General features: G+C 41.0%; 1 protein-coding gene and 1 long non-coding RNA gene across 2 annotated transcripts in view; both read left to right on the top strand.

The window, feature by feature from the left end:
- LOC115188874 (regulator of G-protein signaling 11-like) overlaps window positions 1-9,978 on the top strand; it is a 448,181-nt gene extending 438,203 nt beyond the window's left edge. Inside the window, 1 exon segment of the mRNA XM_029747699.1 lies at window positions 9,624-9,978. Coding sequence (XP_029603559.1) covers window positions 9,624-9,756 — 133 coding nt within the window. The 3' untranslated portion in view covers window positions 9,757-9,978.
- A 5,337-nt stretch (window positions 9,979-15,315) lies between these two features.
- Window positions 15,316-16,349, top strand: LOC115188934 (uncharacterized). Its single transcript, XR_003876636.1, has 3 exons — window positions 15,316-15,735; window positions 15,838-15,901; window positions 16,262-16,349. It is a non-coding gene; the product is annotated as an uncharacterized LOC115188934 (long non-coding RNA).
- Window positions 16,350-16,957: the final 608 nt, after the last annotated feature.

The following is a 16,957-nucleotide window of genomic DNA, read 5'->3' as shown; positions in this document are numbered from 1 at the left end:
CAATATTCTACATTACAATATAGACTCCTCAATATACTACATTACAATATATACTCAATATTCTACATTACAATATATACTCCTCAATATACTACATTACAATATATACTCCTCAATATACTGCATTACAATATATACTCAATATTCTACATTACAATATAGACTCCTAAATATACTACATTACAATATTTACTCCTCAATATACTATATTACAATATATACTCCTAAATATACTACATTACAATATATACTTCTCAATATACTTAATTAAAATATATACTCCTCAATATACTGCATTACAATATATACTCCTCAATATTCTACATTACAATATAGACTCCTCAATATACTACATTACAATATATACTCAATATTCTACATTACAATATAGACTCCTCAATATACTACATTACAATATATACTCAATATTCTACATTACAATATATACTCCTCAATATACTACATTACAATATTTACTCCTCAATATACTATACTGCTCAAAAAAATAAAGGGAACAATTAAACAACACATCCTAGATCTGAATGAAAGAAATAATCTTATTAAATACTTTTTTCTTTACATAGTTGAATGTGCTGACAACAAAATCACACAAAAATAATCAATGGAAATCCAATTTATCAACCCATGGAGGTCTGGATTTGGAGTCACACTCAAAATTAAAGTGGAAAACCACACTCCAGGCTGATCCAACTTTGATGTAATGTCCTTAAAACAAGTCAAAATGAGGCTCAGTAGTGTGTGTGGCCTCCACGTGCCTGTATGACCTCCCTACAATGCCTGGGCATGCTCCTGATGAGGTGGTGGATGGTCTCCTGAGGGATCTCCTCCAAGACCTGGACTAAAGCATCCGCCAACTCCTGGACAGTCTGTGGTGCAACGTGGCGTTGGTGGATGGAGCGAGACATGATGTCCCAGATGTGCTCAATTGGATTCAGGTCTGGGGAATGGGCGGGCCAGTCTATAGCATCAATGCCTTCCTCTTGCAGGAACTGCTGACACACTCCAGCCACATGAGGTCTAGCATTGTCTTGCATTAGGAGGAACCCAGGGCCAACCGCACCAGCATATGGTCTCACAAGGGGTCTGAGGATCTCATCTCGGTACCTAATGGCAGTCAGGCTACCTCTGGCGAGCACATGGAGGGCTGTGCGGGCCCCCAAAGAAATGCCACCCCACACCATGACTGACCCACCGCCAAACCGGTCATGCTGGAGGATGTTGCAGGCAGCAGAACGTTCTCCACGGCGTCTCCAGACTCTGTCACGTCTGTCACGTGCTCAGTGTGAACCTGCTTTCATCTGTGAAGAGCACAGGGCGCCAGTGGCGAATTTGCCAATCTAGGTGTTCTCTGGCAAATGCCAAACGTTCTGCACGGTGTTGGGCTGTAAGCATAACCCCCACCTGTGGACATCGGGCCCTCATACCACCCTCATGGAGTCTGTTTCTGACCGTTTGAGCAGACACATGCACATTTGTGGCCTGCTGGAGGTCATTTTGCAGGGCTCTGGCAGTGCTTCTCCTGCTCCTCCTTGCACAAAGGCGGAGGTAGCGGTCCTGCTGCTGGGTTGTTGCCCTCCTACGGCCTCCTCAACGTCTCCTGATGTACTGGCCTGTCTCCTGGTAGCACCTCCATGCTCTGGACACTACGCTGACAGACACAGCAAACCTTCTTGCCACAGCTCGCATTGATGTGCCATCCTGGATAAGCTGCCCTACCTGAGCCACTTGTGTGGGTTGTAGACTCCGTCTCATGCTACCACTAGAGTGAAAGCACCGCCAGCATTCAAAAGTGATCAAAACATCAGCCAGGAAGCATAGGAACTGAGAAGTGGTCTGTGGTCCCCACCTGCAGAACCACTCCTTTATTGGTGGTGTCTTGCTAAATGCCTATAATTTCCACCTGTTGTCTATTCCATTTGCACAACAGCATGTGAAATGTATTGTCAATCAGTGTTACTTCCCAAGTGGACAGTTTGATTTCACAGAAGTGTGCTTGACTTGGAGTTACATTGTGTTGTTTAAGTGTTCCCTTTATTTTTTTGAGCAGTGTACATTACAATATATACTCCTCAGTATACTACATTACAATATATACTCCTCAGTATACTACATTACAATATTTACTCCTCAGTACACTCCTCCTCAATACACATACCTGCTGGAGCGCGTGCTATGGGTGGGTGTTGCTATGGTGACCAGTGAGCTGAGATAAGGCGGGGCTTTACCTAGCAGGGTCTTGTAGATGACCTGGAGCCAGTGGGTTGGAGACGAGTATGAAGCGATGGCCAGCCAACGAGAGCGTACAGGTTGCAGTGGTGGGTAGTATATGGGGCTTTGGTGACAAAACGGATGGCACTGTGATAGACTGCATCCAGTTTGCTGAGAAGAGTATTGGAAGCTATTTTGTAAATGACATCGCCGAAGTCAAGGATCGGCAGGATAGTCAATTTTATGAGGGTATGTTTGGCAGCATGAATGAAGGATGCTTTGTTGCGAAATAGGAAGCCAATTCTAGATTTAATTTTGGATTGGAGATGCTTAATGTGAGTCTGGAAGGAGAGTTTACAGTCTAGTCAGACACCCAGGTATTTCTAGTCAGACACCCAGGTATTTGTAGTTGTCCACATATTCTAAGTCAGAACCGTCCAGAGTAGTGATGCTGGACAGGCGGGCAGGTGCAGGCAGCGATCGGTTGAAGAGCATTTAGTTTTACTTGTATTTAAGAGTAGTTGGAGGCCACGGAAGGAGAGTTGTATGGCATTGAAGCTCGTCTGGAAGTTAGCTAACACAGTGTCCAAAGAAAGGCCAGAAGTATACAGAATGGTGTCGTCTGCGTAGAGGTGGATCAGAGAATCACCAGCAGCGAGAGCGACATCGTTGATGTATACAGAGAAGAGAGTCGGCCCGAGAATTGAATCCTGTGGTACCCCCATAGAGACCGCCAGAGGTCCGGACAGCCGGCCCTCCGATTTGACACACTGAACTCAGTCTGAGAAGTAGTTGGTGAACCAGGCGAGGCAATCATTTGAGAAACCAAGGCCAGGTCGATGAGTCGAAAGCCTTGGCCAGGTCGATGAAGACGGCTGCACAGTACTATCTTTTATCGATGGCGGTTATGATATTGTTTAGGACCTTGAGTGTGGCTGAGGTGCACCCATGACCAGCTCTGAAACCAGATTGCACAGCGGAGAAGGTACGGTGAGATTCGAAATGGTCGGTGATCTGTATGTTAACTTGGCTTTCGAAGACCTTAGAAAGAAGGCAGGGTAGGATGGATATAGGGCTGTAGCAGTTTACTATATCTCTCCTCAATACAGTGCCTTCAGGAAGTATTCATACTCCTTGGTTCATTTCACATTGTGTTGTGTTACAGCGTGAATTCAACATGGATTAAAACTTTTTTTCCTCACCCATCTACACACAATATCCCATCATTTATTGAACATTTAAATATCTCTTTTTACATAAGTATTCACACCTCTGAGTCAACACACGTTGGACTCACCTTTGCCAGTGATTACAGCTGTGAGTCTTTCGGGCTAAGTCTGTTAGACAGCCATTTTCAAGTCTGACCATAGATTTTCCGCTCCGATTTTTTTAAGTCAAAACTGTTAACTCGGCCACTCAGGAACATTCAATGTCGTCTTGGTAAGCAACTCCAGTCTATATCTGGTCTTGTGTTTTAGGTTTTTGTCCTGCTGAAAGGTGAATTTGTCTCCTAGTGTCTGTTACAAGGGGCGATTTTAGCATGTAAATCTTGGTGGGACAACAAAACACAATACATGAATTGCACTATAATGGTGACAAATGGTGCCCATAAACTATTAGGGCCTCTACATAAAGCTGTTAGGGCCTCTACATAAAGCTGTCAGGGCCTCTACATAAAGCTGTCAGGGCCTCTACATAAAGCTGTCAGGGCCTCTACATAAAGCTGTTAGAGCCTCTACATAAAGCTGTTAGGTGCCTCTACATAAAGCTGTCAGGGCCTCTACATAAAGCTGTCAGGGCCTCTACATAAAGCTGTCAGGGCCTCTACATAAAGCTGTCAGGGCCTCTACATAAAGCTGTTAGAGCCTCTACATAAAGCTGTTAGGGCCTCTACATAAAGCTAATAGGGCCTCTACATAAAGCTGTTAGGGCCTCTACATAAAGCTAATAAGGCCTCTACATAAAGCTGTCCCAACAGCAGAGATTTCTTGTCAGCACCACAGAGTGAATCCTTACCACTGCTACACCTGGTTATCAGCGGAGCCTCATCTGGCAGCGAAACAGTTCATTCAGCTTCATTTACTGCCTTTTTAGAAAACATAGCTGATATGGCTGACTTTCTTAAACAAATGTGATTTCTACTGGTAATTGAGATGTACAAACTATGGCATAAAGGGGACGACGAGCGGATAAGAGGCAAGCCGTAATTTCGATTAAGACATTAATGAGCGAGCGACGACGGACATAGTCAATATAACTATTTGTTCAGCACTTTTGAAATGTACAGCGACAGAATTCAGAACATGGTCCGTTCTTACAGTGTTGTCCCTGTACACCAAGTCAGAACCATAGGATAAGTAAAGGGGGCATATAAGCAGACGATGAAAGCTCTTACAATATTTGTTGATTACATTTCTCTACAACAGGCTATAGGCTATATGTGCACCACCAAGTCAGAACAATAGGCTAAGTTATAAGGGGGAAAGGGGCCAAATTATTAAGGTGAGGCACATGGGTTACTAACAGCTTCCTACACAACAAACACTTAGTATTACTTTATTAGCTACAGTATACATATCTCCCTGGCAAATTACATAATTGATCCAGTAGCATAGAGTACATTTTTGGACTCACCTTGTTGTGCTGTGCTCACTTGAACAGGAAGGTGGCGCGACTGTCATTTATGAGCAAATCTTGTCATCAAAATACGTCATCAAAGTCTTTCATTCTCTGGATTTATGCTGCTTTCAAGACAACTGGGAACTTGGGAAAAAAAAAAAACACAAGGTCCAATCATGACGTCAGTGATCTTCAGGTTCAGAGCTCTAGAAAGAGGCCACGAGTTCCCGACTTGGAAATTCCGAGTTGGACGACCGTTAAAAAAACTTTATTTTCCCAGTCGGAGCTCGTTTGTCGTCTTGAACTCACTGAAGTCTGAGATTTCCCAAGTTCCGAGTATCCATTTTGTTTTTGAACGAGGCAGAAGTCATGCTGGATCATGAGGTTGCTACAACCTAGCCTATGAATGAAAAGTTTACAGCGTAGGTGCAAACAGGTCGAGAGAAATTTCAGTAATCAAGGTGACAGACAATGAGACGTTTAATACCTTCTTGCACAATCTTGCCTTCATCTAGCTGATCTAGAGTGTAATCATTACTCCGACAGTTGTAAACGAGAGTTTCTATTCAGGTATGTTTATTCCCCGTTTTCGTTACGTTTGCTTCCGTTTAAGTTGAATGAATACACCCCTAATCAGCCAGATCGTTGGATAATTCCTTATCGCGTCTCTAAGTGTTTCGCCTCCTCTCACCTTTTTCACTTGGCTTGTGGACTTCAGTGGACAACACATCAGCTGTCTGTGACCAGGCGAAAAAACAACCCTTTCCTAGCCAAACCTTCATATCATAACCGCTAACCGCTACAGACAGTCTGTGTTGTTGTCACCATATTAGCTAACGTCAAGTCAACAACATAGCTACTAGAACTAACAATTTACTGAACCTGCTACAATCAAACAGTACAGTGCATAGTTAGCAAGCAGTTTAGCAGTGCCACCGGCGAGCCCCGGTGGCTATAAATTAATAAAAAGCTTACCTTGACTTGGAAGAGTTCCAGTGTTGGATAGCCATAGCCAGCTAGCTAACATAGCATCCCTCTCTGTTTGAGCCGGGTGTTTGAGTAGGCTAAACTAGCTAGCTAGCTACATTTTATAGTTAAGTGAAAATAAAATGAATTTGTCCAAAACTATTCCAACTATTACCTTTCTCTCTCTTTGAGTCAACTACTCACAACATTTTATGCACTGCAGTGCTAGCTAGGTGTAGCTGATGCTTTCAGTACTAGATTCATTCTCTGATTCTTTGATTAGGTGGACAACATGTCAGTTCATTCTGCAAGAGCTCTGATAGGCTGGAGGACATCCTCCGGAAGTTGTCATAATTAACTGTGTAAGTCTATGGAAGGGGGTGTGAACCATGAGCCTCCTAGGTTTTGTATTGAAGTCAATGTACCCAGAGGAGGATGGAAGCTAGCTGTCCTCCGGCTACACCATGGCACTACCCTACAGAGTGCTGTTGAGGCTACTGTAGACCTTCATTAGAAAACAGTGTCTTTAAAATCAATTATTTGGTGACGTGAATATATTTAGTATAGTTTTATCTAAAAAGGATAACTTTTTAATGTTTCACTATTTTATTTTTATGAAATTCACTTCTTCCTCTGAGGAGCCTCGACTGTCCTCAATATATATTACAATACATACTCAATATACACAGAGTGGACAAAACATTATATATATATTGAGTTGCACTCCCTGTTGCCCTCAGAAACGCCTCAATTCATCAAGACATGGACTCCATAAAGGTATCTAAATTATTCCACAAGGATGCTGGTCCACGTTGACTCCAATGGGTCAGAGTGAGGTGTATTTAATACCAGAGTATGGGGTCAGGGGTCAGAGTGAGGTGTATTTAATACCAGAGTATGGGGTCAGGGGTCAGAGTGAGGTGTATTTAATACCAGAGTATGGGGTCAGGGGTCAGAGCGAGGTGTATTTAATACCAGAGTATGGGGTCAGGGGTCAGAGTGAGGTGTATTTAATACCAGAGTATGGGGTCAGGGGTCAGAGTGAGGTGTATTTAATACCAGAGTATGGGGTCAGGGGTCAGAGCGAGGTGTATTTAATACCAGAGTATGGGGTCAGAGTGAGGTGTATTTAATACCAGAGTATGGGGTCAGGGGTCAGAGCGAGGTGTATTCCTAAAAATATACTATATCACAATATATACTCCTTATATACTACAATATACTCACTATATTACAAAATATACTCCTCAAAATATACCATATCACAATATATACTCCTTAAATACTACAATATACTCACTATATTAACAATATATACTCCTCAAAATATACTATATCACAATATATACTCCTTAAATACTACAATATACTCACTATATTAACAATATATACTCCTCAAAATATACTATATCACAATATACTCACTATATTACAATATATACTCCTCAAAATATACTATATTACAATTTATACTCCTTAAATACTACAATATACTCCCTATATTAACAATATATACTCCTCAAAATATACTATATTACAATATATACTCCTTAAATACTACAATATGCTCACTATATTAACAATATATACTCCTCAATATATACTCCTTATATACTACAATATACTCACTATATTAACAATATATACTCCTCAAAATATACAATATGACAATATATACTCCTTATATACTACAATATACTCACTATATTAACATTATATGCTCCTCAAAACATAATATATTACAATATATACTCCTTAAATACTACAATATACTCACTATATTACAATATATACTCCTAAAAATATAGTATATTACAATATATAGACTCCTTAAATACTACAATATACTCACTATATTACAATAAATACTCCTGAAAATATACTACATTACAATATATACTCCTTATATACCACACTATACTCACTATATTACAATATATACTCCTCAAAATATACTATATTACAATATATACTCCTTATATACTACAATATACTTACTATATTACAATATATACTCCTCAAAATTTACTATATTACAATATATACTCCTTATATACTACAATATACTCACTATATTAGCAATATATACTATATACTCCTTAAATACTACAATATACTCACTATAACAATATATACTCCGCAATATATACACCTTAAATACTACAATATACTCACTATATAAACAATATATACTACAATATACTCACTATATTAACAATATATACTCCTCAATATATACTCCTTAATACTATAATATAATCATTATAATAACAATATATACTCCTCAATATATACTCCTTAAATATTACAATATACTCACTATATTAACAATATATACTCCTCAATATATATTATAATATTCTCATTATATTAACAATATATGCTCCTCAATATATACTACAATATTCTCATTATATTAACAATATATACTCACTATTGTATATACCCCTTATATACTACAATATACTCACTATATTCATTTATATACTGTATTTACTATATCCAACGATGCTCTTGCTCGTACTTCCCGCTCTCTTTCCTCTCTCCCTCTCCCATCTCCTTCCCTATTTCCTTTCCTCTCTCCCTCTCCCTCCTTTCTCCCTGCCTCTCCCATCTCCTTCCCTATTTCCTTTCCTCTCTCCCTCTCCCTCCTTTCTCCCTGCCTCTCCCATCTCCTTCCCTATTTCCTTTCCTCTCTCGCTCTCATCTCCTTCCCTATCTCCTTTCCTCTCTCCCTCTCCCTCCTTTCTCCCTGCCTCTCCCATCTCCTTCCCTATCTCCTTTCCTCTCTCCCTCCCCCTCCTTTCTCCCTGCGTCTCCCATCTCCGTCTCCCATCTCCTTCTCCCTCTCCCTCCTTTCTCCCTGCCTCTCCTATCTCCTTTCCTCTCTCCCTCTCCCTGCCTCTCCCATCTCCTTCCCTATGTCCTTTCCTCTCTCCCTCTCCCTCCTTTCTTCCTACCTCTCCCTCTCCCTCCTTTCTCCCTGCCTCTCCCATCTCCTTCCCTATTTCCTTTCCTCTCTCCCTCTCCCTCCTTTCTCCCTGCCTCTCCCATCTCCTTCCCTATTTCCTTTCCTCTCTCGCTCTCATCTCCTTCCCTATCTCCTTTCCTCTCTCCCTCTCCCTCCTTTCTCCCTGCCTCTCCCATCTCCTTCCCTATCTCCTTTCCTCTCTCCCTCCCCCTCCTTTCTCCCTGCGTCTCCCATCTCCGTCTCCCATCTCCTTCTCCCTCTCCCTCCTTTCTCCCTGCCTCTCCTATCTCCTTTCCTCTCTCCCTCTCCCTGCCTCTCCCATCTCCTTCCCTATGTCCTTTCCTCTCTCCCTCTCCCTCCTTTCTTCCTACCTCTCCCATCTCCTTCCCTATCTCCTTTCCTCTCTCCCTCCTTTCTCCCTGCCTCTCCCATCTCCTTCCCTATCTCCTTTCCTCTCTCCCTCTCCCTCCTTTCTCTCTGCCTCTCCCATCTCCTTCCCTATCTCCTTTCCTCTCTCCCTCTCCCTCCTTTCTCCCTGCCTCTCCCATCTCCTTCCCTCTCTCCCTCTCCCTCCTTTCTCCCTGCCTCTCCCATCTCCTTCCCTATCTCCTTTCCTCTCTCCCTCCTTTCTCCCTGCCTCTCCCATCTCCTTCCCTATCTCCTTTCCTCTCTCCCTCTCTCTCCTTTCTCCCTGCCTCTCCCATCTCCTTCCCTCTCTCCCTCCCTCTCCCTCCTTTCTCCCTGCCTCTCACATCTCCTTTCCTATCTCCTTTCCTCCCTCCCCCTCCTTTCTCCCTGCCTCTCCCATCTCCTTCCCTATCTCCTTTCCTTCTCTCAGTGTATTTCCCTTCATGAGGCGACAGCGTCACTCCAGCCCCTCTCCTGCCATGGTTACCCAGGCGACAGAAGATGATGGAAAGGCTAAAGGGGCGGGACCAGGAGCAAGCTCCGCAAGCAACTCTCAGATCTGATCGCCATGGGAACACCACAACCACCATGTTCATAACGACCAGATCTGGTCACCATGGGAACACCACAACCACCATGTTCATAACGACCAGATCTGATCACCATTGTATCACTATAGCAACCATTCATGACCTTGGATCTACTTTTAGTAGTAATACTACAGTCTAGTAGTTATATTTATTATAATAATTGTATTTATTATAAGTTATATTTATGAATATAGAATTATGGGTATAGTTTATATTATCTTCTAGAAGTAATACTACAGTCTAGTAGTTATATTTATTATAATAATTATATTTATTGTAATTTATTATAAGTTATATTTATGAATATAGAATTATGGGTATAGTTTATATTATCTTCTAGAAGTAATACTACAGTCTAGTAGTTATAATTTATTATAATATTTATATTTATTATAATTTACTATAAGTTATATTTATGAATATAGAATTATGGGTATAGTTTATAGAGACAATCTGAAATATTTCCACTATTCAATTAATGTAGATTTAAGGCCAGTTTATTTATACTTGGTCTAATAACATGTTTATGGACAATTATAACGTGACAAGTGTCGCTGGTCAAAACAAACCTTTAATTTTTACTCCTGTTATTATGTCTGTAGACCAGGGGTGTCAAACGTCCGGCCCGCGGGCCGGATCAGGCCCGCAAAGGGGTTTAATCCGGCCCGCGAGATGATTTTGTAAAGTATAAAAATGAGCTGCAATTTCTCAAAATAAACTGCTGTTCCAATTGCATCCACTGGATGGCGCAATAGCAATTGTGTTAAGCAAGCAAACTGTTTATACCGGAGCAGAGCAAGTAGGTCAAGCAAGTGCAGCCAGTCAGGATGAGCTACTTTGTTTTGCCCGCGATATTTATTACGACTTCTACTTTCTAACATTATTTGCTTTGGCTCCATCATTGCCCCAATATGTCTCTGTCAAAAAAGATACAAGTGGACGCGGGTCTGGCGGGTCTGAAGAAACAGCAGTCTGTGTTTACTCACAGCCGAGACATCAGTGACGCTGCAGTGAAAGCTAGCTACCTCATTGCTAATGAAATCGCAGTGGCTTCAAAACCATTTAGTGAGGGTGAATTTGTAAAAACATGCATGATGAAGGCAGCGGAGATTGTGTGCCCTGAAAAGCGCCAGGCTTTTGCAAATATCAGCCTGACAAGAAACACAGTTGCAGTCAGGATTTCCGATCTTTCAGTGGATTTGGACAGCCAGTTGAAGCAAAAAGTAAAGTCATTTATTGGGTTTTCAGTTGCAATTGATGAAAGTACGGACATTACAGATGTTGCACAACTGGCCATTTTCATCCGCGGAGTTGATGACACATTGACCGTCACCGAGGAGTTCGTGGAGTTGGTGCCGATGACAGATACAACGACAGCAGCTGATATTTTCGGCGCGCTGGACAGGGTCGGAGTGGACTGGTCCCGCGCTGTCAGCCTGGCTACAGATGGTGCGCCCTCAATGATCGGGAAAAAAAGCAGGCGTTGTGACAAAGTTCAGAGAGAAAGTGCAATCTGCAAATGGAGGACGTGATTTTTGGACTTTTCACTGTATTTTGCACCAGGAGGCTTTGTGTTGCAAGTCATTAAAGATGGATAACGTCATGAAGGTGGTCATCCAAACTGTTAATTTCATCCGATCCAGAAGCCTGAATCACCGTCAGTTTGACAGCCTTCTCAGAGAGAAAGACCACATCTATGGCCTGCCATACCACACTGAGGTAAGATGGTTAAGCCGAGGTGCTGTGCTTAGGCGTTTCTTTGATTTACGAGAAGAAATTGAACAGTTCATGGAAGAAAAGGGCAAACCAGTGTTAGAATTTCATTCCGCAGAATGGATGCAGGACCTTGCATTTATGGTGGATGTTACAGAGCACCTGAATAACTTGAACAAACAGCTGCAAGGGCGCAACAAAGTCGTCACGCAGTATTATGACATTGTGGGAGACGCAACTCGCCGGTGGTGATGCAGCTCACTTCTCCTGTCTGAAAAATGTGTGCGTGACCCAACATGTGGCAGACATGAAGCGGTTCAAAGATAAAATAACGGGACTGTTACGGGAGTTTGAGCAACGCTTTCAGATTTTTGGTGAACTGGAGAAAGACTTCAACGTTTTTTGCCATTCACCGTGAATCCCTCTGATCTGCCCGTCAGCTTGAAATAATAGACTTGCAGTGTGACTCGGATATGAAGGGCAAATTTGCCGCAGCTGGCTTGGACACATTTTATCAGAATCTCTTGCCAGGTTACCCCAACTTGACAGCCCTCGCTGCAAAACTGTTGTGCATGTTTGGAACCACATGTCTTTGTGAGCAAGTTCTCTGTAATGAGCATAAATAAAACAAAGCTGTGCTCAAGGCTCACGCACAAGCACTTGAATCACATCCTGAAGTTGGCTGCCACTCAGGATGTGACGCCTGATATTGATGTGCTGGTGAAAGCTAAACGATGCCAGGTATCAGGAGTCAACTAAACTATGCAACCCCACTTAAAGTGCTGCATGAGACACCCTGATATAGTTCTGTGATCTGTGATATACTTCTGTGAATCACTGAGGCATTGTGTGTTTGTGTGTTCTTTTTCTTTAGAATTTTCAAATAAACTTGAGGTGTTTTATGATTAATAGTGATGTTGTGCTTGTACTATTGTGGACACACTGTCCTCAGGCTCCAGCTTTATGTTGATCGTATTAAAACAAAGAAAACAATCTGAAGTTGTTGTTTTTAAGTTATATATACCATGATTTTACCGGTCCGGCCCACTTGGGAATAGATTTTCCTCCATGTGGCCCCTGAGCTAAAATGAGTTTGACACCCCTGCTGTAGACTGTCAAGTTTCGTTTGTTGCAGAGCCACACGGGGAGAAAAAAAAAAGTTCCCGTCTCCATGGCGACTGTAGCGGTCCGTTGTCGCGGTTACCGAACTGCCACGGCAACCAGACCAGAATCCTCCTGTGACCAGGTGATGCAGTAGTTCTAAAGTTCTCAGATAGAATGACAGTAGTTCTAAAGTTCTCAGATAGAATGACAGTAGTTCTAAAGTTCTCAGATAGAATGACAGTAGTTCTAAAGTTCTGAAATAGAATGACCTGGTTTTTATTTCGTCACTCTGGAGCAGTCAGCTATTTTCTGTCAGCTCACAATTTTCTTTTAAATAATGATGTTGTGGGTTTTATGTTCCTGTAATAATGAATAAAAAAAAAAGTAGTAAGATTGTTGTCAGCTTTACTCTGGTCGTTATTTGAACTGTGGCTAACTACTTAGCAACTAACCAAAACACTGTTTTGGAAATAGCTTTTAGTTGCCTCTGGTTTGCTAGGTTCACATTTACTGAATTCCTTTTTTAAATGTTTACTGGTGTTAGAGAAAGTTTACTATTTGGAGCACCGGGCTGCAGATGTAATGCAAAAGGCTGTCGTTTTGATGACAGCTGTGGATATGTCGATAGACAGAGTGTAAACCAGCCTTTAGCCCTTCATTTAGAATAACATGACTGATGGACACCAATAACAGTTACAGGTCAACGGTCATATCATAACAACACATAAACCTCATCATAATAACACATATACCTCATCATAACAACACATATACCTCATCATAACAACAAATATACCTCATCATAACAACAAATATACCTCATCATAACAACAAATATACCTCATCATAACAACAAATATACCTCATAACAACTGACATGTATTATCACAATAAATAAGATTCATCATCATAATAACTGTCATAATAGAATAAGGTATGCAAGTTATGATAAGGTATGACAGTTATTATGATAAGATACAACAGTTATTATAATAAGATATGACAGTTATTAAGAAAAGATACAACAGTTATTATAATAAGATATGACAGTTATTAAGAAAAGATACAACAGTTATTATAATAAGATATGACAGTTATTAAGAAAAGATACAACAGTTTTTATAATAAGATATGACAGTTATTAAGAAAAGATACAACAGTTATTATAATAAGATATGACAGTTATGATAAGGAATTACAGTTATTATAATAAGATATGACAGCCCAACCGATTGGCAAACGTGCAATTTTGCAATTCCTTATCAATCCAAGGGGATTTAACAGTTTTTACAGTCATTTTCTTAATGGGTGGGTTATGGTTAGGTCATTTTCTTAATGGGTGCATGTTTATTAGGGTTAGGGTTAGTTCATTTTCAGTCTGAGATCCTGAGCACTCTGGAGCAGGTTTTCATCAAGGATCTCTCTGTACTTTGCTCCGTTCATCTTTGCCTCGATCCTGACTAGTCTCCCAGTCCCTGCTGCTGAAAAACATCCCCACAGCATGATGCTGCCAACACCATGCTTCACCGAAGGGATGGTGCCAGGTTTTCTCCAGATGTGATACTTGGCATTCAGGCCAAAGCGTTCAATCTTGGTTTCATCAGACCAGAGAATCTTGTTTCTCATGGTCTGAGAGTCTTTAGGTGCCTTTTAGCAAACACCAAGTAGGCTGTCATGTGCCTTTTACTAAGAAGTGGCTTCCGTCTGGCCACTCTACCATAAAGGCTTGATTGGTGGAGTGCTGCAGAGACGATTTTCTGTCTGGAAGGTTCTCCCATCTCCACAGAGGAACTCTGGAGCTCTGTCAGAGTGACCATCGGGTTCTTGGTCACATCCCTAACCAAAGTCCTTCTTCTGTTTGCTCAGTTTGGCCGGGCGGCCAGCTCTAGGAAGAGTCTTGATGGTTCCAAACTTCTTCCATTTAAGAATGATGGAGGCCACTGTGTTCTTGGGGACCTTCAACGCTGCAGAAATGTTTTGGTACCCTTCCCCAGATCTGTGCCTCGACACAATCCTGTCTCGGAGCTCTACGGACAATTCCTTACAATTCCTTATATAAACAGGTGTGTGCCTTTCCAAATCATGTCCAATTAATTGAATTGACCACAGGTGGACTCCAATTAGGTTGTAGAAACATCTCAAGGATGATCAATGGAAACAGGATGCACCTGAACTCAATTTAGAGTCTCATAGCAAAGGGTCTGAATACTTACTTTATTTGCAAAAATGTCTAAAAACCTGTTTCGCGTTTTCATTATGGGGTATTGTGGTGTCATTATGGGGTATTGTGATGTCATTACGGGGTATTGTGACGTCATTAAGGGGTATTGTGACGTCATTATGGGGTATTGTGATGTCATTATGGGGTATTGTGATGTCATTATGGGGTATTGTGACGTCAAATATGGGGTATTGTGACCTTATTATTGGGTACTGTGACGTCATTATGGGGTATTGTGATGTCATTATGGGGGTATTGTGTGTAGATTCCTACGTTTTTTTAATTTATTTAATACATTTTAAAATAAGGCTGTAATGTAACAAAATGTGAAAAGTCGAGAGGTCTGAATACTTTTCGAAGACTCTGTATGTTATCAAGCATTTCACACATATTATCCAGACACTGACTGTTAGCACTTGGTGGTCTATAGCAGCTTCCCACCAGAATGGGCTTTAGGTGATGCAGATGAACCTGTAGCCATATTACTACAACAGTATTTAACATGAGATCCTCTCTAAGCTTTACAGGGACGTGGTTCTGAATAATGACATCGCCCCCGTTGACGTTTCTGTCTTTTCTGTAGATTTTAGACGAGCCTTTACGTCGGTAACGCTGCCCCCTGGTAAACAGTGGATGATCGCTGGATGATTCTGCTTCAGTCTGAAAATACGGAGTCGCCCATGAACTGGGTTTACAATTTGTCAGAGCTGTGTTGTATTAGACAGGTAACCTGTTTTAGGTTCTATTAACTTCCTCCCAACCTTAACCCCAGGTAGAACTAGCCCCCTGGTAACTCTCAGCCCAGAACAAGGCAGAGGGGCTGCTACCCCAGGTAGAACCTTAACATGAGGTTCTATTCATGTTACTGTGTGTTAACATGAGGTTCTATTCATGTTACTGTGTGTTAACATGAGGTTCTATTCATGTTACTGTGTAAACATGAGGTTCTATTCATGTTACTGTCTGTGTGTTAACATGAGGTTCTATTCATGTTACTGTCTGTGTGTTAACATGAGGTTCTATTCATGTTACTGTGTGTTAACATGAGGTTCTATTCATGTTACTGTGTGTTAACATGAGGTTCTATTCATGTTACTGTGTGTGTGTTAACATGAGGTTCTATTCATGTTACTGTGTGTGTGTTAACATGAGGTTCTATTCATGTTACTGTGTGTGTGTTAACATGAGGTTCTATTCATGTTACTGTCTGTGTGTTAACATGAGGTTCTATTCATGTTACTGTCTGTGTGTTAACATGAGGTTCTATTCATGTTACTGTGTAAACATGAGGTTCTATTCATGTTACTGTGTTAACATGAGGTTCTATTCATGTTACTGTCTGTGTGTTAACATGAGGTTCTATTCATGTTACTGTGTTAACATGAGGTTACATGTTACTGTTAACATGAGGTTCTATTCATGTTACTGTGTTAACATGAGGTTCTATTCATGTTACTGTCTGTGTGTTAACATGAGGTTCTATTCATGTTACTGTCTGTGTGTTAACATGAGGTTCTATTCATGTTACTGTCTGTGTGTTAACATGAGGTTCTATTCATGTTACTGTCTGTGTGTTAACATGAGGTTCTATTCATGTTACTGTCTGTGTGTTAACATGAGGTTCTATTCATGTTACTGTCTGTGTGTTAACATGAGGTTCTATTCATGTTACTGTGTAAACATGAGGTTCTATTCATGTTACTGTCTGTGTGTTAACATGAGGTTCTATTCATGTTACTGTCTGTGTGTTAACATGAGGTTCTATTCATGTTACTGTCTGTGTGTTAACATGAGGTTCTATTCATGTTACTGTGTAAACATGAGGTTCTATTCATGTTACTGTGTAAACATGAGGTTCTATTCATGTTACTGTCTATGTGTAAACATGAGGTTCTATTCATGTTACTGTGTGTTAACATGAGGTTCTATTCATGTTACTGTCTGTGTGTTAACATGAGGTTCTATTCATGTTACTGTCTGTGTGTTAACATGAGGTTCTATTCATGTTACTGTCTGTGTGTTAACATGAGGTTCTATTCATGTTACTGTGTAAACATGAGGTTCTATTCATGTTACTGTGTTAACATGAGGTTCTATTCATGTTACTGTCTGTGTGTTAACATGAGGTTCTATTCA

This window comes from Salmo trutta, unplaced genomic scaffold (genome assembly GCF_901001165.1).
Source record: "Salmo trutta unplaced genomic scaffold, fSalTru1.1, whole genome shotgun sequence".
NCBI lineage: Eukaryota > Metazoa > Chordata > Actinopteri > Salmoniformes > Salmonidae > Salmo > Salmo trutta.
Note: the sequence above shows the minus strand (reverse complement) of the source record. Positions and strands in the feature narration are given on the sequence as shown.